Consider the following 23,849-nt stretch of genomic DNA (forward strand, 5'->3'; position numbering starts at 1 on the left):
AAATGCTGTTTGACTCTTCTTTCTAAACAGGTCACAGAAATAACTTGCATTCCTCTCAGTGAAATTGAGTATTTTGCAACTGCTTCTTAAAGCATCATAAATCCCAAATACACACACCTTATTTGACTCTAGTCACGCAACTAAGAATGAGCATTATGAGCCAAATTCATAGTCACAACACATCTTATTTAGTCTGCAGAACACAATAGCCTTGTTCCCAGCAAAATCAGAAAAAAAGAGGACTCCCCTTATATGACTGATTCTTCCAGTGGCATAGTACCATCATAGCTGCTCCTATGCCTTCTCCTTCCAGCACATAGTCAGGGGGTCTGGCAGGGCAGAGATGTGTGGAGGACATCACTGCATTCAAAAGATCCCCTGTTGCTAGGATGGCACTTTCAGCTCTGGGTAATCTAAAGGTTTCTGAAAGCCACTGCTGACATTCAACCTTCAATTCCTGTACCAAACACAATGGGGCCGAATAGAGGATCTCCCTCTATTCTGACTAGGGACAGGAATTGCCACCCAAGTGAATGGAAAGACTCACTGACGTCCAGGGGATTTGGATCAGACCCCGAGTTACCAGCACAGAATGCCGCGTATTGTTTATAAAGTCTATTTATGTTTATTTTCTGTTTTTATGATACGTTATTAGTGCAAATTTAGAATTTTAATTCACAAATAGCTGTTTGCAACATAAAAACAGAAACCAAGTCTTTCTTCATGCCAAAACAAAGAGAAGCCTCCTGCACCATGACAGAAGCAAAAGGGCTGATTCTAAAAATTAACAGCTTGGGTTTATAATGTTTGTTTATTTTCTGTGTTCTTCCCTGATGTCGTTTGCTGCTGTATTGGGAGAAAGGCCATTCTGCAGACACCAAAATAAACCATTTTTTCTAAGCAGTTTTGCAGTTCTAGCACTCCTGGCTTAAACCAAACTCAGCTGCTGTAAAGAAACCTCCACTCATCCTGGGCAACAGCAGCTTAGAACAAATGCATACAGAAACAACACAGCAATTTCCACAAGGGCAGCACTAATGCAGGATGAACCTCTCTAGTCTGGAAACACCTGTCACCTGGAATGATTTTAGTTAGCAAAATGTCCACTTTTCATGGGTGTGGCCAAGTTTCCAGCAGTTCCATAAAGTTTGTTTACAGCCACCAGTCCTGACTCTCAGTGTTCTGTGCTGTTATTTAGCTCTAATTTACCCCTATACGTCCTCTAACAGCCCAATAAGCAGCAGAAGTGTTGGTAATGCTGTTAGACAATAGTGACCTCCCATGGTCTGGAAAATTCTCTGAACCAGTCAGGTTCCAAGGGTGCTGGACTAGAGAGGTTCGACCTGTACTGCACCAGACACAGATCCCTTTTCTTATTCATTGCAAGGGCCTAATTTTACCCAGTCCTGCATGGATAAGCAAGGGCTTTAAAGCAGCAGCGCAGTGATCAGTGCAGTGTAAGGAAGAAGAGGGTGACAGAAAATGTACCCTCTAATTTTTTACATCCACTGGCAGAATACATTTTGTTATGTACACCAAGACATGTATGGATGTGCACCACCAACAGAAACACATGCTGATGGCTATGAGTACTGTAGGCATTCTGCTAATCCACAGGGTGGCACTGAATCTTTTCCGGGCAGCTCCCCAAGTGCTCAGCTTACAGGGAACACTGGTGGCAGACCACACAAGAAGGTTCTACACATCTCCGGGCACATTTCATGCATAACTCCATTGTGGATTCTTGTGCAAGGGGATGTTTGGGAGTGACATGAAACAGACTAGAGAGGTGTTAGGGTCCAGGTCAGTCAGACTACATGAGATCAGAACAAATAGGCAAATTCAATTGCACAAACCCCTGCAATCAGTGACAACAGGTACAATATTTCACAAAATGAAAACAGTACACAGGCAACACTGATACTCCATATCCTGGGGGAGTTTATTCTCCTTAGCTACATAGAAAGATATCCTGTCCTACGCTCATTTTACTTTGACTTTACAGAGGAAATGAGGATTTGACCCTCAGAAAAGAGAACACAGGAAGAACTTAAGCAAACAAATCATGCATGATATTTGGCTGCAGAATATGAAAACAACTTTATTATTATAAGTTGTCAGCAGTTTGTACTTACTAATCTCCCCCTTTCATTTCTCCTGAATAAATACTTACATTGGACCAAAACCTATAAAGAGACGTTAAACTATTAAATCTGGCCACAGAGATTAGATACAGAAACAGCTGTCCTGCTGATTGTTAATTAGCATAGAAATCAGAGATGGAAAATATCATATTAAGTCCTTTCCTTTGTCAGTGCATGATTTTTCCCTAACATTCATTTTCCAGTGCATTGTTCAGTCTAGTTTTAGTACAGTATGACCTAAGTGATATCTTCCAGCATTTCTCTTTGGAGACTATTCCACCTTTCCCCTCTTTAGTAGCAATTGTCCCTGATCACACTTTGGAATCCTCACAACATAGTCAATATCATAAAATGAAAACAAAAGTGTTGAAAAAAAGAAAGCAAGTGCTGCTGAGGTTTTCAGAGACAAGTGTTAGAAGTAGCTATGACTGCTTAATTTTTTAATCTAAGAATTATTTAAATCCATTGTGAGAAGATCTGTAAAGGCAGGGGGAAACAAATATGGGATTAGATACTAAACTGGAATTGAAATATCTGGCCTAATTCGAATCTAGCCCATTACGGCACGTCTACACTAGGAAATTATTTCAAAATAACTTATTACAAAATAATAAAATAACTATTTTGAAATAGCGTATCCACACTACAGGAAAGCCTCAAAATTAGTCCAAGGCAGACTCCCTTAATGTAGACATAATACTTCGATTTAGAGCCCCAGGAAGCACAGGGGAGCAATTACTTTGAATGACCCGGGGGCATAGTTACTTCTAAATAGCAGCAATGGAGCGTCCACACTCCCGCTATTTTGAAATAACTATTTTGAAATAAGTGTTATTCTTCGTGGAAAGCAGGAGTTATTAATTCAAAATAACCAGCCCATTATTTTGAAATAATGGGCTTGATAGTGTGGACACCCTAATTGTTATTTTGAAGTAAGGGAATTATTTTAAAATAAATAACTGGTGTAGACCAGGGCTTAGAGTAGGCCCATCAGACAGCTGACATACAGAATATAAGACTGTTTACATTGGATATGGATTCAGATTTCTTTTGTGTTCATGTTTTTACTGCCTTTTGTCTGGATTTTTTAATATCTTATTTGGTTGGAAAATCTTTTTTTAGGATATTGTTTATTATCATTGTTGCAAAGACACTGTGGATTAATTTACTTGTTCAAATCCATTTTCCCTCTTTCGTGCTAAACACTTTGCTGGTTCTTTTTTTTTTTATCTTGGATTTCAATCCTCCTCCCTTATTTTTCAGATATTTAGGTCCCAATATTCTTTCTCATGAATATTTTTCACCCATGTAATTTCACTAATTTTGGAAGATTTACTCACATCAGTGAGAGGCAAATCAGCCCTGAGGTATTTTCTTTACATCACTTTAAAAACACTTTCCCCCCAACAGCTGACAGAAACTAAAAAACAAAAGGAAGGACTTTTTCAACTTCTTTAAAAAGGTCGCCTGCCACTGATCATGGCAAAACTCCTAGAACATATTAAAAGTGTGACATTTTCTCAGCTTTATTATGGCCAATACATGAAATAAAATAGTGAGTTGTGCCAAGGAATGGATTCATCCTGATGTATCTGTTCTTATCAGCAAATTGCACATACCATCAGTTTCCAATCTAACAAAACAAATGCTACTGCTGCTACACATTGAAGGCTTTCTCATCCTTTCCTCCTCAACCAAACATTAAAGGCCTGATTCTCAACTACCTTGAACCTTGTGTCATCATTTATTTTTGTGAAAAGTGGGTGCAAAATGCTACCAAATGAGAAAGGAGACCATTTAAACTCACTTGGCACTGACGCTGCAAGGCAATGGAGAATAAGGCCCTAAAAAGACCTTTATGTATTGAAGAGCCAACAGGAATTCAAGGCGCAGGTGCTACCACTTTTGTCTAACAACCCTCAGACAAACACACCCAGGAACCTACCTACCCCTGCAATAAATCCTGTTTCCAAATCTGTCCACACATCTATACAAGCGACACCATCACAGGGCTTAACCACATAAGCCACAACATCAGAGGCTCATACAATTGCACATCCCTAATGTGATATATCTATCAAGTGCCAGCAACGCCCCTCTGTCATGTATAATGGCCAATCCGAACAGTCTCTATGACAAAAGATAAATGGACACAAGTCAGATCTCAGAAATGGTAGCATACAAAAACCTATAGGACAATGCTTCTCAAAGTGATCCACAGAACCACTCTGAGAAAGCTGCTACTGGGCCGCTCTGGTTTGTTTACTTACCAGCTCCACAGCCATGGAGCCTTGCGGCTTCCATTGACTGCAGTTTGTCATTTGTAGCCAATGGGAGCTGCGAGACTCCGTGGCTGCGGAGCTGGTAAGTAAACAAACTGGAGCAGCCTGGTGGCAGCTTTCTCAAAGTGGGTCTGCAGAGAAAGCACTGACTTATAGGAGAACATTTTAACCCACCTGGGAACTCATTAACAGATTTAAAAGTAGCCATTCTTCTATAAAGGAATTTCAAAGAAACAACTAGGGCACGTCTACACAGCAGGGCAAAAGTCGAATTAAGCTACACAATTTGAGCTACGCCAATTGAGTAGCTTAAGTCGAAATAGCTTAATTCAGCTTTTGGCACTGTCTACACAGAAGGAAGTTGAAGGAAGAACACTTTTCCTTTTACTTCCCTTACTCCTCGTAAAATGAGGGTTATAGGAGTCAGAGTAAGAAGCCCGTTATTTCAAAGTTATTTCAAAATAATGGGCTCGCTGTGTAGATATGCCCTTTGTTATTTCGGAATACCATCAGTTATTCAAAAAGTATGGCGCATTTCCAGCCCACTCAGTTAGCCTCATTAGCACAGGCTAGTCTCTAAGGCTGTGTCTAGACTACATGCCTCTGTCGTCAGAGGCATGTAGATTAGACACATAGGCAAAGGCAAATGAAGCCGCAATTTAAATGATCACGGCTTCATTTACATTTACATGGCTGCCGCGCTGAGCCGACAAACAGCTAATCAGCTGTTTGTCCGCTCAGTGCGCTAGTCTGGACGCTCCCCTGCCGACATCAAAGCCCTTTGTCGGCAGCCCCGTTATTCCTCGTGGGACGAGTTTTACCGGGGCTGCCGACAAAGGGCTTTGATGTCGGCAGGGGAGCGTCCAGACTAGCGCGCTGAGCGGACAAACAGCTGATCAGCTGTTTGTCGGCTCAGCGCGGCAGCCATGTAAATGTAAATGAAGCCGTGATCATTTAAATCGTGGCTTCATTTGCCTTTGCCAAAACAACAAATCTACATGCCTCTGACGACAGAGGCATGTAGTATAGACGTACCCTAAGATGCTACAGGACAACTTGTTTTTTATTAGCACTGTTTATTTCTTGCTGGAGCCATTGACACCTATTTATGGATACTGGAGACTGCCTTATGAGTACCTCAAGTGGAAGAATGAGACTGCCTTTACAATCTTTCATTATTAATTCTTAACCCACCTGAAGGAGTCACTATTATGTGATATGCAGAACTCTCCCTGACTCCAGTACTGAGTGGACTAATTGGTGATATTAGAAAGACAAGCTGGATAAGGTTATATCTTTCATTGAACCAACTTCTACTGGTGAGAGAGCTTTTTTTGTAAGCCTAAAAGCTTCTCTCTCACACCAACAGAAGTTGGTCCAATAAAAAGATGTTACCGTACCCATCTTGTGTTTCTAATATCCTGGGACTAACATGGCTACAACACTGCATATAACTGGAGATACCACACAGGAACAGAAAGAAAAACACACCTTCATAAATCATGTGGATAAGCATTCACCTAGAACCAAAGACTATGTTCTGTGTTTAATCTTGGTTAAGTTTGGTCTTTAGTCACAGAAGGCCATAACATCATCAGGTACAGCATACAAACCACAATGGTATTTCCAATCTTATTTCAGAACAACAAACAGGCCTGGTGAAACTACAACATGACTCATTTATGACCACAGATAAAAATATTGAAAAGTTCATTTTCGTTCAATAGCTTAACTTTGAATGCTGAAGAATATAGACTAGATAAATGTATTTATAATTTCACAGAACACTTACATTGTTACATGCCAGACGGCCCTCTAAATTATCTCTACTCAACTGCTTTGCCACCTTTCAATAACTTAAAATATTAAAGCATGAAGCAGAGGTATGTACAGAATTACGGAAACAATTCCTGATCATTCATAAAAAGTCATGTGAATGATTTAACACACATTGATTCTGGGAAGGAAATGGGAAGAGAAATTCTGTTAATAAAAATGTTTGCATTCAGTTCTTGCATATGAATAACCCAAACAAAGGAGGTCTCATACCCCTGGTCTACAATAGGGGATAAGTTTGAATTAAGATACGCAACTTCAGCTACGTTCATTACACAGCTTAAGTCGAAGTATCCTAAGTCCAATTTTGGCACCATCCACACTGTGGGAAGCTGAAGGAAGCACACTCTCCCTTCAACTTCCCTTAATCCTCATGGAAGCTGGACTACTGGCATCAATGTGAGCGCCCCTCTCAGATCAAATTAGCATGTCTTCACTAGACCTGCTAATTTGAACCCCGAAGATTAACTGTGGCTATTTTAATCTTATATGTAGTGTAGACATGGCCTTAAGGTTTGAGAATGGCTAACTGTCCAGTTGACAGAATTTTCTTACCTCTAGCACTCTTCCCGTGATGTACTTCTCACAGTTGTCACATTTTATGCCAAATTTAGAATGATAGTCCATTTCACAGTATGGAACACCATCCCTAGAAAAAAAGATAGATATTACTTGGATAGCTTCAAAGATGCCTATAATTCCCCTAGCAGATCACACAGGACATTACAGAAGGGGTTGATTACAGACTTCCTTTCTTTCCCATTTATTAATGTGGTAAAGACCTGAATAATTAATAAATGGGAAACTACACTTGGCTCATCCAAATCTCACTGTGCAAACTGATCTCAATCCCACTTTCCTTCTTGACACTGTATTCAGGAGTTTCCCCTTTCTCAATAATAAGATCAAATGTCTCATACACTCAAACATATTATAGTACTTGCTGTGATGGTCTTATTCATTAACTTATTCCATATGTTTCCCAGTTTGAGAAATAACTCAGTCCCTATTTCCACTTACTTTTCTATCCTTTTGTATTTGTTGTGTAAACTCATTCTGAGCCTGAATTGCACAGGAATAATTCCTCATTTGCTGATTTTTAATTCCATGGACACTCTTTTGAGTTTGGAACTTCAAAGGGCATCATGATGTCAAAGGGTATGTCTACACTTGCACCCTCTTTCAATAAATTTGAAATTGCAAATGAAGCTGGGATTTAAATATCCTGAGCTTCATTTGCATATTCACATTATGGTGCTATTTCAAAATAACAGACGCTGTTAAGACACGGTGATATTGAGAGAAAACCCTTCTCTCTAAATAACCCTTATTCCTCATACAATGAGGCTACATCAACATTGGCAAGATTTTGTGCAAATACTTTCAACACAAGTGTTTTTGCATTAAAGTATTTGCGCAAGAGAACGTCTACACTGGCATGTGCTTTTGCACAAGAGATGTGCTTTTGCGCAAAAGCATCCGTGCCAGTGTAGACGCTTTCTTGCGCAAGAAAGCTCTGATGGCCATTTTAGCCATCAGGCTTTCTTGCGCAAGAAATTCATGTTACCTGTCTACACTGGTCTCTTACGCAAGAACAATTGCGCAAGAGGGCTTATTCCTGAGCAGGAGTATCATAGTTCTTGCACAAGAAACACTGATTTCACACATTAGAACATCAGTGTTCTTGCGCAAGAACTCCCCGCCAGTGTAGACAGGAAGTGTAGACAGACAGCTGCTTTTGCGCAAAATCATGCCAATGTAGATACAGCCTGAGGTTTACCAGTTATTTCGAGAGAAGGGTTTTCTATCAAAATAACCACGTCTTAACAATGTCTGTTATTTCGAAATAGCGCTATTTTTGAAATAGCACCATAACATGAATATGCAAATGAAGCACGGTATATTTAAATCCCGGCTTCATTTGCAATTTCAAATGTCTTCATTTGCATCTCTCTCTTGAAAGAGGGTGCAAGTGTAGACATACTCAATGTTTTCTCTACAGAAGATGACTATACAGAGCTATGTCTATGTGACAGAAAAGTCTTGAAAATATGCCCAGGCATGCAGTAAACAGCAGGATTTGGGATGGTTTTATTTGCAGGATTTAAAATGATGAGCAATCCATATTTAGAAAAGCATGCAATGAGAGCTCTAAATCTCAGATTTTGGCTCCAAATAAATCTTATGTTGGCCTAACAGTTTATATTACACAATCAATAACTACAAATAACTCATCAGAAATCTACTTGGATCCTGACTGCTCTAAGTAAAAAAATTCCTACCACTACTTAAAATAATAAGAAGCAAACATCTGGATCATTTCTATCAATTGAGCTACACCTAAACTAAGACCAAATTAGGGATGTTAAAATGTGTAAAGTCAACATGTAACCACTGAAAATTTCAGCAGTTACATGGTTACATGCGGGGGTAGGAGCAGGCAGCGTTCAACAACTTCCGCCTATTCCTCTGCTGCCTTTGACACAAAACAAATGGGCCGTACACTAATTGCTTAAGATGTTCTTTGTCAAGCATAAAGTTCAAACTCCATAGCAAATGAAAAATGTTTGGCTGAGAGAAGAGTTTTAGTCCCAGAGGGTATGTCTGCCCAGCACGGAAAAACCTGCGGCTGGTCTATCCCAGGCAACTCAGCTGTGGAGGACTCAAGGGTTGTTTTACTGTTGTATGGACTTTTGTGCTGAGGCTGGCACCCAAGCTCTAAGACCTGGCAGGATGGCAGGGTCCCAGAGCCCAGGCTCCAGCCCCAGCCCAGAAGTCTACACAGCAAATGAAATAACTTTGCAGCCTGAGGCTTATGAGCCCGACTCGGCTGCCACAGGCCATCCATGAGTTTTTCTTTCCTGTGTAGACATACCCAGAATGTAACTAGGAGGAGGGAAAAATGAACTAACTTAGGGTACATCTACACTACAACGTTAATTCGAACTAACGGATCTAGACTAAAAAACTAGTTCGAATTAGTGTTTTGCTAATTCAAACTAGCATGTCCACATTAAGTGGACCCTGAACCGGGCTTAAGGATGGCCGGAAGCAGTGCCGGCAGGGCATCAGAGAAGGACTTAGAGCGTGGAGATGCTGTCTCAGGCTAGCCGAGTGCTGCGCTTAAAGGGTCCCGACCCCCACCCCGGACAGACAGTTCTCAGGGGTGCCCCGCTTGAAAAGTAGTCCCGGAGTACCCACACTGGGCACATCACAGCACTCGGCCATCAGCCCGGCTGCACTTGCCGCAGGCTGCCATCTGGGGAGATGGGGCAATCGGGGGGGCTGCAGGAGAGGTTCCACCCCAAAAGCCCGCAGAGCCAGCCCAGTCCTCCCCATCGGGGGCTCGTGCCCCATTCCTCCCTCACCTCCTTCCACTTACCCTTCCCTAGCCCCTTTTCTTGATGTACAAAATAAAGGACAATTGTGTTCAAAAATGGAATCTGTCTTTATTGAACAAAACTGGGGGAGACTGGGAAAAGGAGGTGGGAGAGGGGAAGAGAGAGGCTGGGAGAGGGGAGGGCAACTAAAATGATCAGGGGTTAGGAACAGGTCCCATATGAAGAGAGGCTAAAGAGACTGGGACTTTTCAGCTTAGAAAAGAGGAGACGGAGGGGGGACAGGATAGAGGTCTCTAAAAGCAGGAGTTGGGTGGAGAGGGTGCATCCAGAAAAGTTCTTCATTAGTTCCCATAAAGAAGGACTAGAGGACACCAAAGGAAAGGAATGGGTAGCAGGCTTCAAACTAGTAACAGAAAGTTGTTCTTCACAAAGCAAAGAATCAACCTGTGGAACTTCTTGCTGCAGGAGGCTGTGAAGGCTAGAACTAGAACAGAGTTTAAAGAGAAGTGAGATCAATTCATGGAGGTTGGGTCCATGCAGTGGTATTAGCCAGGGGGTAGGAGTGGTGTCCCTGCCCGAAGTTTGTGGAAGGCTGGAGAGGGATGGCACGAGACAAATGGCTTGGTCACTTTCTTTGGTCCTCCCCTCCAGGGTCCCTAGGGTTGGCCGCTGTCGGCAGACAGGCTACTGGGCTAGATGGACCTTTGGTCTGACCCAGGACGGCCATTGTAAGCTCAGGGCTCAGGGTCGGGGGTCTCAGTGGACCCCCTTGATTTTCATGCACACTTGCTCCTGGGTGGCCAGGCTAGCAGCTCTCCTGCCCTAGACGGCCACTTTCCTGTGCCTAGTGTGGAGATCGTGGACGAGGTCCACGATCTCCGCACTAGCCCAGGCGAGTGCCCGCCTCTTGCGGTCCCGGGCAAGCTCCCGGGAGCCGCCAGCCTGGTTCCGGGAAGAAGGGGAGGGCTGGGGGGCATCGGGTGGGTGGCTCAAGCCGTGCCAGGTGCAGGGTCTGCTGGCTGGGTGCTGGCAGGCTTGCACCTGGCACGGGCACCGTAGCCAGCCCGTGCCCCTTTAAGGGGTCTGGGGCCGGGAGGGGGGCAGACGAATTTCCCTGGTGTTGGCCAGAGTGGCCACCAGGGAAACCTGGGGAGGGCTAGCCTCCCACTAGTTCGAATTAAGGGTCTACACAGCCCTTAATTCGAACTAGTAAGTTCGAACTAGGCTTAATCCTCGTGGAATGAGGATTACCTAGTTCGAACTAAGTGCTCCGTTAGTTCGAATTAAATTCGAACTAACGGAGCGCTAGTGTAGCGCCTATGAAAGTTAGTTCGAACTAACATCCGTTAGTTCGAACTAACTTTGTAGTGTAGACATACCCTAAGGGAAGAAGGTATGTATGGAGATAAACTGCAATAATGCTGCTTCTTTTTGATCCTAGCCATTAGTCAAAGTTCAGGGCTCTGGGGATAGTCCCCTTGGAAACAGAAATGGATGGAGTGTGATATTTTCTTTGATGCAATCATATCAGTTTACAGGGAATATACAAAATCCTTCTGCAAATGCAGGAGAAATAAAGAACAAAAGAAGCAGTTTCTTAGTTTATAGCCGGGCCAGACAAGAGAACCTCTGTGGGCCAGATCCAGCCCTCCAAGCTGGATGATCCAGCCCACTGCCATCCTGCTACTTCCCCACCCTCAGGCCAATGCTCCTCCCCCGCCAGGGGCATGGAGCACCAGAAGGAATCACACCAGATGTTCTAATACAGCTGGAGATTCTCTCTAGCTGCCAAATGCCTCTGACAGGATGGGAACACGGGGAAAAGAGTTCACGCACTCCCCTGCCCCCAGCCTATGGCAGAGGGAGTACATGAAGTCTCCTCCCACTGCCAGGGGTGCCCGGTGCCTAGAGGGAACCGCTAACTGTTTAAAACAGCTGGTAATTCTCTCTAGGCACGAGGGGATTGGGGACAAAGACTTCACGTGCTCCACTATCCCCAGGCCAATCAGGATCTGTAGGCGGGGGAGCACAAGAAGTCTCCCAGCCCCGCCCCTTTCACCTGAGGCCCCACCCCTCATGGGGCAACCTAGGGCCTCTTCAGAAATGTGTAAGGTGGCCCCTCTTTAAAAATTATTGCCCACCCCTGGCTTGCAGGCTGAAATCTCTTTAAGTAAAAGAATGAAAAGCTCTCTAGCTTTTTCAGGTTCATACTGGGCATAGGAGGCTTGTGTGGTTTTTGCTCTCTCTCAGTTTTCTTTTTCCATTTTTTTTGTACCTTTACCCAAGAAAATTCTCAGTTAAAGCTCCTGGGCAATATTCTGTCATATGCTAACTTTGTTACACCCAAACTGGCAATAGAGCTGCTTTAAGCTGCCTCTCAGGCTAAGTCTACAGTGGCATTTTACAGCACTGTACCTTTCTATCTCAGGGGTGTGAGAATGCTCCCTCCCCCCAAGTGCAGCAAGTTACAGTGCTGTAAAGCACCAGTGTAAACCAGGCTATAGCGCTGAGAGCTGTGCCCCCAGCTCTGTTAGCTACTCCCCTCATCGAAGTGGTTTACATAGAGTGCTGAGCGAGCTCCCTCCCAACACTTGTGCCATGGCCATGTTTTCAGATTAAAGCACTGCTGTGCCCATACTTTAAACGTTAAAGTGTAGACAAAGCCTTAGCACAGCTGTTAAATTCAGTGTAAGCAGTCAAACTCTCTGGGTATGTCTATGCTACGTGCTTAATGCGAAATAAGCTATTTCGGAATAATAAATACCAAATTAACTGTTTTGAAATAGTGCGCCCACACTACAAATGCCCATCGAAATAGTGCAGAATTATGTTGAAATAGCGTGTCCACACTGATTGGAGCCTGTATCGCATTTAACTGCTCCCGCCCCCAAAGCATTCTGGGCAGGGCATCAGGACAGCCGTCACTTCCTGTAGCTGCTGCGTGAGGCTAGCTGAGGCTTGTGCTTAAAGGGGCTCTCCTCCTGTACGGCCATCTCTCAATCTCCTTTCCATTGCCTACCTCCTTGAGGGACAGAAAACTCTTCTCATTGTGTGCTCTGGTTGCCCTTACGGACAACCACAGAACTTCTGCAGGACCAGGACCAGCAGCTCACTCTGGGGTACCTCCTTACCCCACTCACTTGCTTCTCATGCAGCACAGCCCCTTCCACCCTGTCTTGCACACTGTGCACTGCTGCTTCTGGCACCGGGACACCAGCTTCGACTGGTGGGACCGCATCATCATGGAGCTCTGGGACAACCAGCTGTGGCACCAGAACTTCTGCATGTGGAAGGACACCTTCCTGGAGCTCTGCAGGTGGCTCGCCCCTGCTCTCAGGGACAGGACACCCACATGTGACCCACCATCCTCCTCCAGAAGCGTGTTGCCATCACTATTTTGAAGCTCACTAAGCTGGACAGCTACCATTCCATTGGAAACCAGTTCAGTGTAGGGAGATCAACAGTAAGGGCCATGATCAGGCAGGTATATCTCTCTTGCTATTGTCCCAGGAAGAGAAGGGTGGTGAAGCATTAGAATGGGGTTCCCTAAAGAAGTGGGGGAGGAGAGGAGGGTGGACTCTCCCTCCCTGGAAATTTTTCAGTCCTGCCTTAACAAAGCCCTGCCTGGGAAACAGCAGTTGAGTTTGCTCCTGCTATAGTAAAGGGCTTGGTATTGGGGACCTCCCGAGGGCTCTGGCAACCCTATGATTCTCTGTTTGTATCCTCTCGGGGGTAATGAAGGCCATCAACAGTATCCTGCTGTGCAGGGTCGTCATCTTGGGCAACGTGGACCTCATTGTCACCGGCTTTGATGCGGGGAGGGACGAGACACTGATGGCACTCACATCCCCATCTGGGCTCCCGACCACCTGGCCTCCGATTACATCAACCAGAAAGGGTACTTTTCAGTGGTGCTGTAGGCCCTCATAGACCACCAAGGCCGCTTCACTGACATTAACATTAAATGGTCAGGGAAGACTTATGACTCCCATGTCTTTAAGAACTCCAGCCTGTTCCAGAAGGTGCACGCTGGCACTTTCCTCCCAACCACACCCTCAAGGTTAAGGATGTGGACATAGCCATGTGCATCATGGGTGACACAACCTAACCCTTGCTTCGCTAGCTAATGATGCCCACCACGGGACACCTGGACCCAACCAAGGAATGGTTCAATGCCAGGCTCAGCAGGGCCCACATTGTAGTGGAGGGCACCTTCAGCCATTTGAAGGGGAAGTTCTGGTGTCTCCTCACCCGTCTGGACCTCAGCAAGTGGAACATCCCCTAGGTGATGGCGTCCTGCTGCATCCTGCACAACTTGTGCAAGAGCAAGGGGGAGATGTTCCTGTCATGGTGGGGGGGGGGGGGGGGCAAAACTTGAGCAGCTTGCCAAGGCCTTTGAGCAGCTGTGCACTGGAGGCCCTGAAAGAGAGTTTTAGACAAGGCCAGTTGTGACACTCTTCCTGGGCTTCCCTACAAGGGACCTCTGCATTGCCCCTGTGTGCCTTCCCTCCCACATCCTTCTCTTCCCCTACCCTCCCTTCCCATCTTCCCCCACTTCCCTGCAGACCAAATAAATCACACTTTTTGTTTTGGAACAATCAACTGTCTTTTTTTATTTGGGGTAAATATAAATGGGGAGGGACTGGGGAAAGAACCTGGCAGGGAGAGGAGGCGGGAGGTAAAAGGAAGAGGGGGAAGGAGGGTCTCAGGGCTGGGACTGGCGCCTGCCTTGGGTAGTCCCACTGCCTTGAATACAGGGCCCTTGATGGCCACAGCAGAGGTTAGGGGGAGAAGCCGGAGGGGCAGGGGCAGGACAAGGACAGGAGCAGGTGTGTGTGAGGGGGACTTGTGAAGGAGCGGGTGAAGGGAGGGCAGCTTACTGGATCGCTCAATTGTGGTGAACAGGTGGTCGACAGTGGCAGTGTATGCTGCGCACATGCCGTGGTTCTGCTGGGATAACTGCCAGGCAGTGTGGCACAGCTCCCAGTCAGCACAGCACTCCTCCAAGTCAGCACCCCACCTCTGCTCCTACCACATGAGACACCACTGGAGGGCCCACAGGCAGATGATGTGTTCCTGCTCCAGGTACTCGCAGGGTTGTCTGCAGCAGCCGCTCTTGTGGGGTCAGAGGAATGGCACAGGAGGTGGAGGGTGCGCCTCACTCACAGCTGATTTAGCTGTGAAGAAAAGTGAGCAGGGCAGTCATCTCAGGAGACACTGTGCATGAAGCCTCACTCTCATCTCTGAGCCGACACCAAAAAGTCTCAGTTCAGACGATGGGCTTCAAGCAAGGCCATCTGTGGCCTAGAAAGCTTGCACTTGTCCTGCAGGGGCACAGATGTCCCAGGGGATCCTTGCCACCCCCACGTCCCGGGAACAAGCAGGCATGAGAAGGTGCCAGACAGGTCAGAAGCTTGCAGGTGGGATGGGGGGCAATGGTGCTGCACACATGCCAGGTCTGGCAGTTCTGGGGAGGGTGCTATTTGGGTCCCCTCTTCTTCTTCCCCCCATCAGGTTCTCATGCAGAGGTTAAGTGTCCTCTGCCTCGCTGCGCTTGACCAGGAACAGATGCTGCCCCAAGAGTGAGGGCATGAGCCTGCGCCATGTGCAGCACTGCTGTCTGTATCCATGCCCCCAGCCTCCTTCCTGGTGACTAGTGGTAGGAAGGTATCCCACTACAGAGCCGGGAGTAAGGCAGGCCTCTCCAGAAACCCAGTGTGCAGGAGTGAAAGGTTCCTTTGTGACAGCCTCATGTGGCAGTCTACTGCAGACTGGTTGCTCCACATGCACCCATATGCACAGGCTGCTGTGCAATCCCCAGCAGAGAAAGCCGAGTGAGGAGTGTGCACCACTCACTGTCTCCCCCAACGTTTGTCTAGGGAAAGTAATGGAACTCACCTGATGGACCTTTCCTGGCTTCGTCTGAACGACATCCTGGGACAAAGGTACTGGCACCAGGGACAGGATGACTTCTCGGTTGGCAGGCATCATGTCCTGGCTGACCTCATCTTCCTCCTCCACCTCCTCTTCATCCACAGTCCTCATGACAGGCGCCTCCAGGCCAGAGCCCACAACAAGGCGGGGGAGGGGGAGGGACTGATCCCCCCCTCCCAAGATGCGGTACAGCAGCTCATAAAACTGGCAAGTCTGGGGTATCGCTCATGAGCAGGAACTGCATTCCCTGGGCTTGGTGTAGGCCTTCCTAAGTTATTTGATTTTCATGCATACTTGCTACTGGGTGTGCATGTGGCCCTTCTGGACTAGGCTTGCAACCATCCAGCCATTAACATCCGCATTCCTGTATCTGGTGCAGAGATCCTAGAGGTTAGTCTCCTCTCCCCAGACCTCAATGAGATTCAATGAGATTCCGCACCAGACCAGGAAGGGGCCCTCTTCTTCTGCCTCTTGCCAGGGGCTTGGGAGCTGGATGCCAGCTCGCTAGAAGCCCTGGGGGCTTGTTGGGAACACTGGAGTCGCTCATGGCAGCACAACAGGGTCCTACTCTGTGGCACAGGGATAGCAGGGCCGGTGTGGTTCCACAAGCAGTTTCCCTTCTGGCTGCAGCTTTAAAGGCTGTAGGGGAAGAGAAACTATAGAGTTTTGATGAGTGTGGACAGAGCGGCCACCAGGGCAGCTGTGAGAAGCCCTGGAGGCCAATTATTTTGAAATAATCAAAGCTGTGCCGTCCACACACATCTTATTTTAAAATAGGCGTTATTCCTCATGAAATGAGGGTTTATTATTCCACAATAAGAAGCCTGTTATTTCAAAATAATTTTGACATAATGGGCTTGCTGTGTGGACACTCACCTTGTTATTTTGAAATAACACAATAGTGAAGACGTGGCCTCAGTGAGAAGGCGGCTTTGGAGTGACACCTTGATGATCATTTTTAGGATACTCATTTTAGCAGAAAACATTGTGGGAACATTTTGTTCACATACCAGCACTACTGCACTCTCTCCAATGCAGATGATAGAGTCTGTTCAGAAGAGGGCCAGGATTAGAAAAGCAGGCCTGGAATAGCTAAGGACTGATGGGATGGATTTGACTAAGCACCGAAGTAACATCGTAGCCTAGGACCCCTGGATATTGTGTTCCTAAATCATATAAGTGTATAGGCAGAGTCTTGGGCATAAGATTGCACTTACCCTTTCTCCAATGTGTTTGGCTCAAGCTAGCAGTATTAGTTCTTCGCTTTCACTAACAATTTGAACATTTGTGGAAAAAAACCTCCTATGCTTTTATAATTACCAAAGAATGCCAGTACAGTCTTAAGAATAAACAACAAACAGCTAACTAAATACCTTTTTGCTAATGTAACCCACACATCTACGGGGTGTAGTTCATTGTCCCATGTAGTGGCACTTAGACCACTTACAGAGAGAAAGAATGAGTTTGCTCTACAACCTTAGCTGAGAATCAGCTGGCTTTTTACCAAGCTGTAAGCTCTAGAGGTCCCATGTTCGGCTCCATCTGTCGGCATTACACTAACAGCTGCTAAAAATGAATTAGTGGCTATAAGGATTGGTGAGCTTCTCTCATTCCAACTTACTTGCTGATGTACTCTGCATTCAGAAGTTTGCCACATGTCTTGCATTTAAAACAGCCCAAATGCCAGTGTTTGTCCAAAGCCACCAATGACTGTCCATTTTTTATTTCTGAACCACAGCCACCGCAATCTGCAAAAGAAAAAGCCCTCTGGAAATGAATCATATGCTTTATGCATAACTGACCATGAAGGTGCAATACTACAGGTCTGCAAGAGAAGATTCCATTGGTATTATCACAGCAACTGCACAAGGAAATTTTTAATCTCATCACCTCCTGCCCTCCCGTGCATGCTTCATTTTGGGTGGCAAGCTGGATAAACATATTATCATTGACGGGGTGACTTCTTAAAAGAAACATTAGGTTTTTTTTCTAAGTAAGTGGATTTTGCAGATACTTTAATACCTGCCAACCCCAAGCATTTCAAAACTCAAGAGTCAGGCCCTCCAAAAGCCATGAAATTGTCTTAAAACAATTAAGATTTTTTTAAATAATAAATTTTAGGTTCTTATGCGTCTTGTTTTTGAGTTCTTAGGTTACATTTAGATCAATTTTTTCTGCAAATCTGAGAGCTGGAAACTTAAAAATAGAAAAAGATGAAAGTTTCAAGTAATAATTTGACTCTCAGATCTGGGGATTTAAGAAAAAACAGCAAGTTTCATAAGCCTCACTATCAAATCAAGAGAGTTGTTAACATAGAATGTACCACATGTAAAAGTCAATCTTTTTTTTTAACTTATTTATAAAATGCTCATATCAACATTAACAAAGTTCTAAGCATATACAGGCAGTTCCCGACTTACGTCGGATCCGCACTTATGTCAGATCCGCACTTACGAACGGGGCTTTTCTCGACCCGGAGCTCACTGGCGGCGGGTCGCCGCCCGTGTCCTCCGGGGCGAGAAAAGCTTCTCCCGGTCTCCCTGGTCTGCTGGGGGGATCCAGCAAAGCTGCTGGACCCCCCCCAGCAGACCAGGGACACCCGAGCAAAGCCGCCGCCTGGGCGGCTTTGCTCGTTTGCCCAGGAGCAAAGCCGCCCAGGCGGCGGGGGTCCTGCTGCCTGGGCGGCTTTGTTCCTGGGCAAACGAGCAAAGCTGCCCAGGCGGCGGCTTTGCTCGGATGTCCCTGGTCTGCTGGGGGGGTCCAGTGGCTTTGCTGAACCCCCCCCCCAGCAGACCAGGGAGACAGGAGCAAAGCCACACGGGTGGCGGGGTCCCTCCACCTGTGCAGCTTTGCTCGGGTCTCCCTGGTCTGCTGGGGGGGAGGGGGCGCAGCTAGTGCACCCCCCCCAGCAGACCAGGCTTTTGTTGTGGGATGCCTCGGGTAGAGCAGCTGGGGTGCTGCTGGGTTGGTCCTGTGGGAACCTACCGGGCAGCGCCCCAGCTGTTCTGTCCCAGGCTCCAGATTCAGCAACTGCTGAAACTGATCAGGCTGATTCCAGGAAGCTGGGGGCAGAACAACTCTGCCTCCGGCTTCCTGTAGTCAGCCCCTGGTCAGTTTCAGTGGCAGCAGCTGAATCTGGAGCCAGTTCCAACTTACATAGAAATTCAACTTAAGAACAAACCTATAGTCCCTATCTTGTACGTAACCCGGGGACTGCCTGTATACACAAATTGTAACATCACACAACTTATCAACATTAACAAATAGGCTATCTCCAAGTTGCACCATTCCCTTCCTATATCCACTCATTCCAGCACAGATTCAGGGTAAGATTTAAAAACTGGGTTCTTAAAGCTTCCAAGTCCATATTTAGGCACTTAAATAAGTGATCTAATTTACTTAAGTGTGGAGTATCTGGCTACTTCCACTGAATCCAGTTAATCAAATTCATTACTCAAATTCGGAAGAAAAATATGGAGCATTTTTTTGGTCTTAGTCTTGGCCTACCCTACAGATATATGTCAGTGTAACTATATTGCCTGGGGGTGCGGAAATCCACAGCGACGCAGTTATGCTGACCTAACACCCTAGAGTAGACAGTACTATGTCACTGGGAGGGTTTCTCCTGTTAAAATAGCTACTACCTCTTGGGGAAATGAAGGTAACTTCTTCACTAAGGCCATGCCTTTACTTCCCAGAATATTGATGCTGCATTGATCTCTGCTGTGAGGATGGTGCAGTCCTCAGCTTAAGGTACACTGACTCCAGCTGCATTTTTCATATACCTGGAATTGCATACCTTAAACCAACCTTCGGCTGTCATGTGGACCAAGCCTTAGTGCTGCAGCAGCACAACTGCAGCATTGTATGTACAGGCAACCTTAAAGGAAGCAGTAAGATTTATATTGAATCAGTTCACTGTCTGATATTACCAGCTCAGATTGAACACTAAGTAAATATGAAAAACTTGGCTTCAAGTCCCTAGGAGCAGATGAAATTTGCCAGAGAAGTTTAAAAGCAACAACAAACATATAAGCAGATAATTGCTGAGGGCACATCTACACAGCAGGGCAAAAATTGAATTAAGATACGTAACTTCAGCTATGTTAGTTGCGAAGCTGAAGTCAAAATAGCTTAATTCAACTTTTGGTGATATCTATACAGCAGGAAGTTGAAGGAAGAACACTCTTCCTTAACTTCCCTTACTCCTCATAAAACAAGAGATACAGGAGTCGGAGTAAGAAGTTCTCCATCTCGACATTATTTTGAAATAGTGCCTTGCTGTGTAGATGCGCATTTTGTTATTTTGAAATAATGTCAGTTATTCCAAAATAGTGCTGCTGTGTAGACGTACCCTATGCTTTATATAAGCGCGAAACAATGTGAAAAGGAATTGAACTGGGAAAATATGTGGCTCTGGGGAGCCCTCTCAGTTCTTCCTTGGATAGACCTCTTGGTATTGGTACAAAAAAGGAGAATGATACTAAACTACAAAACACAGTCACTTCTAATTAGCATGCAAAATACAAGGTACTCTTCCTCATTCACTATTTTCAGAGTCCCATAAAAGTCTCAAGCTAATGAAAGCTTCCATTGCTCAGCAGTGCAATAAAAGAAAAGGGAATAGATGTTCCCAGTTATCTTATATTCAGGTCAGTACTATTAAAACAGTAATGTCTCTATAGATTTAAATGGATTCAAGCAGCAATGGTGTTTGGAGTGGAATATTTTAAGATGTAGATGAGATACATTAGCAGTGTTTTTATTTTCATAAGGGGCTACTTTCAAGATAGGAAGTGTGGAATCAGGACTCCAGTGTACCCAAAGCACAATGCTAGTGCTTAGTTCTAGGGTCGCTAACAACATGGTGCTCATATAACACTTCTCACTTTAAGAGTGTAACACACTGGTAAGGATGTGTTTTAAGTCCCTCTCAATGCCAATCCACTATTACAGTCCGTAGTTATGGAGCTCCAGCTCAAACTGTAGCAGCTCCCTCATTTAGCTGTGGAGGTCCGTGGTTCAAGAAGTTGGCCAATATGGCTGTCACACAGCACTTTACAAACATTAATCAGTTAATGCATAACATCATCCTTGTGCTGTAGATAATTATAATTAAGAAACTGAGGCAGAAAGGTCAAAATGTATTTTCTAAAGCCTTAGAGAGGGATCATAGAATCATAGACTACTAGGACTGGAAGGGACCCCGAGAGGTCATCGAGTCCAGTCCCCTGCCTTCATGGCATGACCAAACACTGTCTAGACCATCCCTGATAGACATTTATCTAACCGACTCTTAAATATCTCCAGAGATGGTGATTCCACAACCTCCCTGGGCAATTTATTCCAGTGTTTGACTACCCTGACAGTTAATGTCCAACCTAAACCTCCCTTGCTGCAGTTTAAGCCCATTGCTTCTTGTTCTATCTTCGGAGGCCAAAATGAACAAGTTTTCTCCCTCCTCCTTATGACACCCTTTTAGATACCTGAAAACTGCTATCATGTCCCCCCTCAATCTTCTCTTTTCTAAACTAAACAAACCCAATTCTTTCAGCCTTCCCTCAAAGGTCATGTTCTCTAGACCTTTAATCATTCTCATTGCTCTTCTCTAGACCCTCTCCAATTTTTCCACATCTTTCTTGAAATGCAGTGCCCAGAACTGACACAATACTCCAATTGAGGCCTAACCAGCACAGAGTTGAGCGGAAGAATTACTTCTCATTTCTTGCTCACTACACACCTGTTAACACATCCCAGAATCATGTTTGCTTTCTTTGCAACAGCATCACACTGCTGACTCACATTTAACTTGTGGTCCACTATAACCCCTGGATCCCTTTCTGCCGTACTCCTTCCCAGACCATCGCTTCCCATTCTGTATGTGTGAAACTCATTGTTCTTTCCTAAGTGGAGCACTTTGCATTTGTCTTTATTAAATTTCATCCTGTTTACCTCAGACCATTTCACCAATTTGTCCAGGTCATTTTGAATTATGACCCTATCCTCCAGATAAGTCGCAATCCCTCCCACCTTGGTATCACCTGCAAACTTAATAAGCGTACCTTCTATACCAATATCTAAATCGTTGATGAAGATATTGAACAGAGCCGGTCCCAAAACAGACCCCTGCGGAACCCCACTTGTTATGCCTTTCCAGCAGGATTGTGAACCATTAATAACTACTCTCTGAGTATGGTTATCCAGCCAGTTATGCACCCACCTTATAGCAGCCCCATCTAAGTTGTATTTTCCTAGTTTATTGATAAGAATATCATGCGATACTGTATCAAATGCCTTACTAAAGTCTAGGTATACCACATCTACCGCTTCTCCCTTATCCACAAGACTTATTATCCTATTAAAGAAAGCTTTCAGATTGGTTTGACATGATTTGTTCTTTACAAATCCATGCTGGCTGTTCCCTATCACCTTGCCACTTTCCAAGTGTTTACAGATGATTTCCTTAATTACTTGCTCCATTATTTTCCCTGGCACAAAAGTTAAACTAACTGGTCTTTAGTTTCCTGGGTTGTTCTTATTTCCCTTTTTATAGATGGGCACTATATTTGCCCTTTTCCAGTCTTCTGGAATCTCTTCTGTCTCCCATGATTTTCCAAAGATGATAGCGGCTGAATCAGGACTCCTGGGGCAGAGCGCCAAGGAGCGGTGCTGCGGGACCAACCGGCAGCGCCCCACCTGCTCTACCACAGGCCCCGGGCTTTGCTCCACGTCTCCCTGGTCTGCTGGGGAGGGGCACTAGCTGCGTCCCCCCCAGTAGACCAGGGAGACGCTGAGCAAAGCGGCGGAGGACCCGGGGCGGACCCGCGGCCGCTTCCAGATCAGCTGGAAGCGCCGCGGGTCCGGCCGGGTCCTCCGAGGCTTTGCTCAGCGTCTCCCTGATCTGGAAGCGGCCGCGGGTCCGGCCCCGGGTCCTCCGCCGCTTTCTCCCCGTCTCCCTGGTCTGCTGGCTCCCCCAGCAGACCAGGGAGACGGGGAGCAGCTTTTCTCGCCCCGGAGGAGGCGGGCAGCGGGACCAGGCGTCCCGCCGCTCCAGTCCTCCGGGGCGAGAAAATCCCCATTTGTAACTGCGGATCCGGCATAAGTCGGATCCGTGTAACTCGGGGACTGCCTGTAATCCCTGTTGGTAGGAGGATGGTGGGAAAAGTCCTTCGAGAGGGGTGATATGATACCTTTTACTTCTGGTCATGTGTCCATCTTGCCCCAAGCATGTTGCCTCCAGAGGCCTGGTCAAGGGGGGTCGGGGTGGGGTTAATGGGGGTCAGGGGGTGTGGCTAATGGGGCACTACCAAAAATTATACAAATCTGCTGGCCCCGGAGGAAGAGTGTGTCGGTTGCCTGTGCCACAGGCGGTGTGAGTTTAGCGCAGGATGTGTGTGTGTATGTGCTGGCGGGGGATTTTTTTGTGTTGTGGTTTTTTTTTCTTTTTTGCTCAACCACAATTGCTGTGGGCCCCGTCAAAATTGTTCGAATTGGGCCCCGCACTTCCTAAAGCCAGCCCTGCCTCCTGGGGCTCTAAATCGGAGTAGCACATCTACATTAGGGAAGCCTGCCTCGAACTAATTTTGAGATTTCCCTGCAGTGTAGACGTACTACTGTATTTTGAAATAAGCTATTTCAAAATAACTATTCCGAAATAGCTTATTCTGAAATAACTGTACAGTGTAGATGTAGCCATAGTTTTGGATTCAAGCCCTACTTCACTAAGTTAAAATAAAGACAAATTCATTAAAGGTATTTCACAGCATTTCCTGATGTTGGCTGGGTGGTGAGAAAGTCAGATCATATTGGCTGGAGAAAAGATGTGTGCATTTGGAAATAAAACCATTCATTAACACAGTGTGTCACAGATGTCAGAATACAAACCCAAGACAGAAAAGAGAAAGCCATTTGCAATGTCCCTTCTGTGTAGGGACAGTCTCTTTGTCTGTGCTTTCACAGTACTCAGCTCAAGAGAGTTATCATCCTGACTGGGGTCTCTCGGTGCTATTGTACAATACTCAAGGTAGCTCAAAATGTGTCAAATATTTAACACTGAAATGTAAATATTAAATTTAAATGAAGAAAAAATGGCAATTCCCTCTCTCCCGCCAGTCATTATTTTGATCACCTAGATCAATAATAAGGACAAGAGAGATATCCAGCTAAGTAGCAAGAACATGAGTCAGGTTAAAAACAGCTATAAAAGAAGACAATAGAGAGTGACTCAGAAGCTGCACAAATCTCCATGATTTAAATGATGGACTATAGTATACACTATCAAATCTGCTATGCCTTGAAAGCAGAACTGGAAA

General features: G+C 45.6%; 1 protein-coding gene across 10 annotated transcripts in view; it reads right to left on the minus strand.

Annotated features, from left to right (window-relative positions):
• Positions 1 to 23,849, minus strand: part of ABLIM2 (actin binding LIM protein family member 2) — a 226,212-nt gene that overhangs the window by 99,289 nt on the left and 103,074 nt on the right. For all 10 annotated transcript variants that reach the window (XR_012904395.1, XM_075930800.1, XM_075930805.1 and 7 more), the window contains exons 5-6: positions 17,159 to 17,285; positions 6,818 to 6,911 (exon numbers count right to left, since the gene is read on the minus strand). Coding sequence is in view for 9 of the 10 variants with exons in the window: in XM_075930800.1 (XP_075786915.1) it covers positions 6,818 to 6,911; positions 17,159 to 17,285 (221 nt within the window). In the remaining variant the exon portion in view is untranslated. The remainder of the gene's footprint in view (positions 1 to 6,817; positions 6,912 to 17,158; positions 17,286 to 23,849) is intronic.

Source organism: Pelodiscus sinensis, chromosome 5 (genome assembly GCF_049634645.1).
Source record: "Pelodiscus sinensis isolate JC-2024 chromosome 5, ASM4963464v1, whole genome shotgun sequence".
NCBI lineage: Eukaryota > Metazoa > Chordata > Testudines > Trionychidae > Pelodiscus > Pelodiscus sinensis.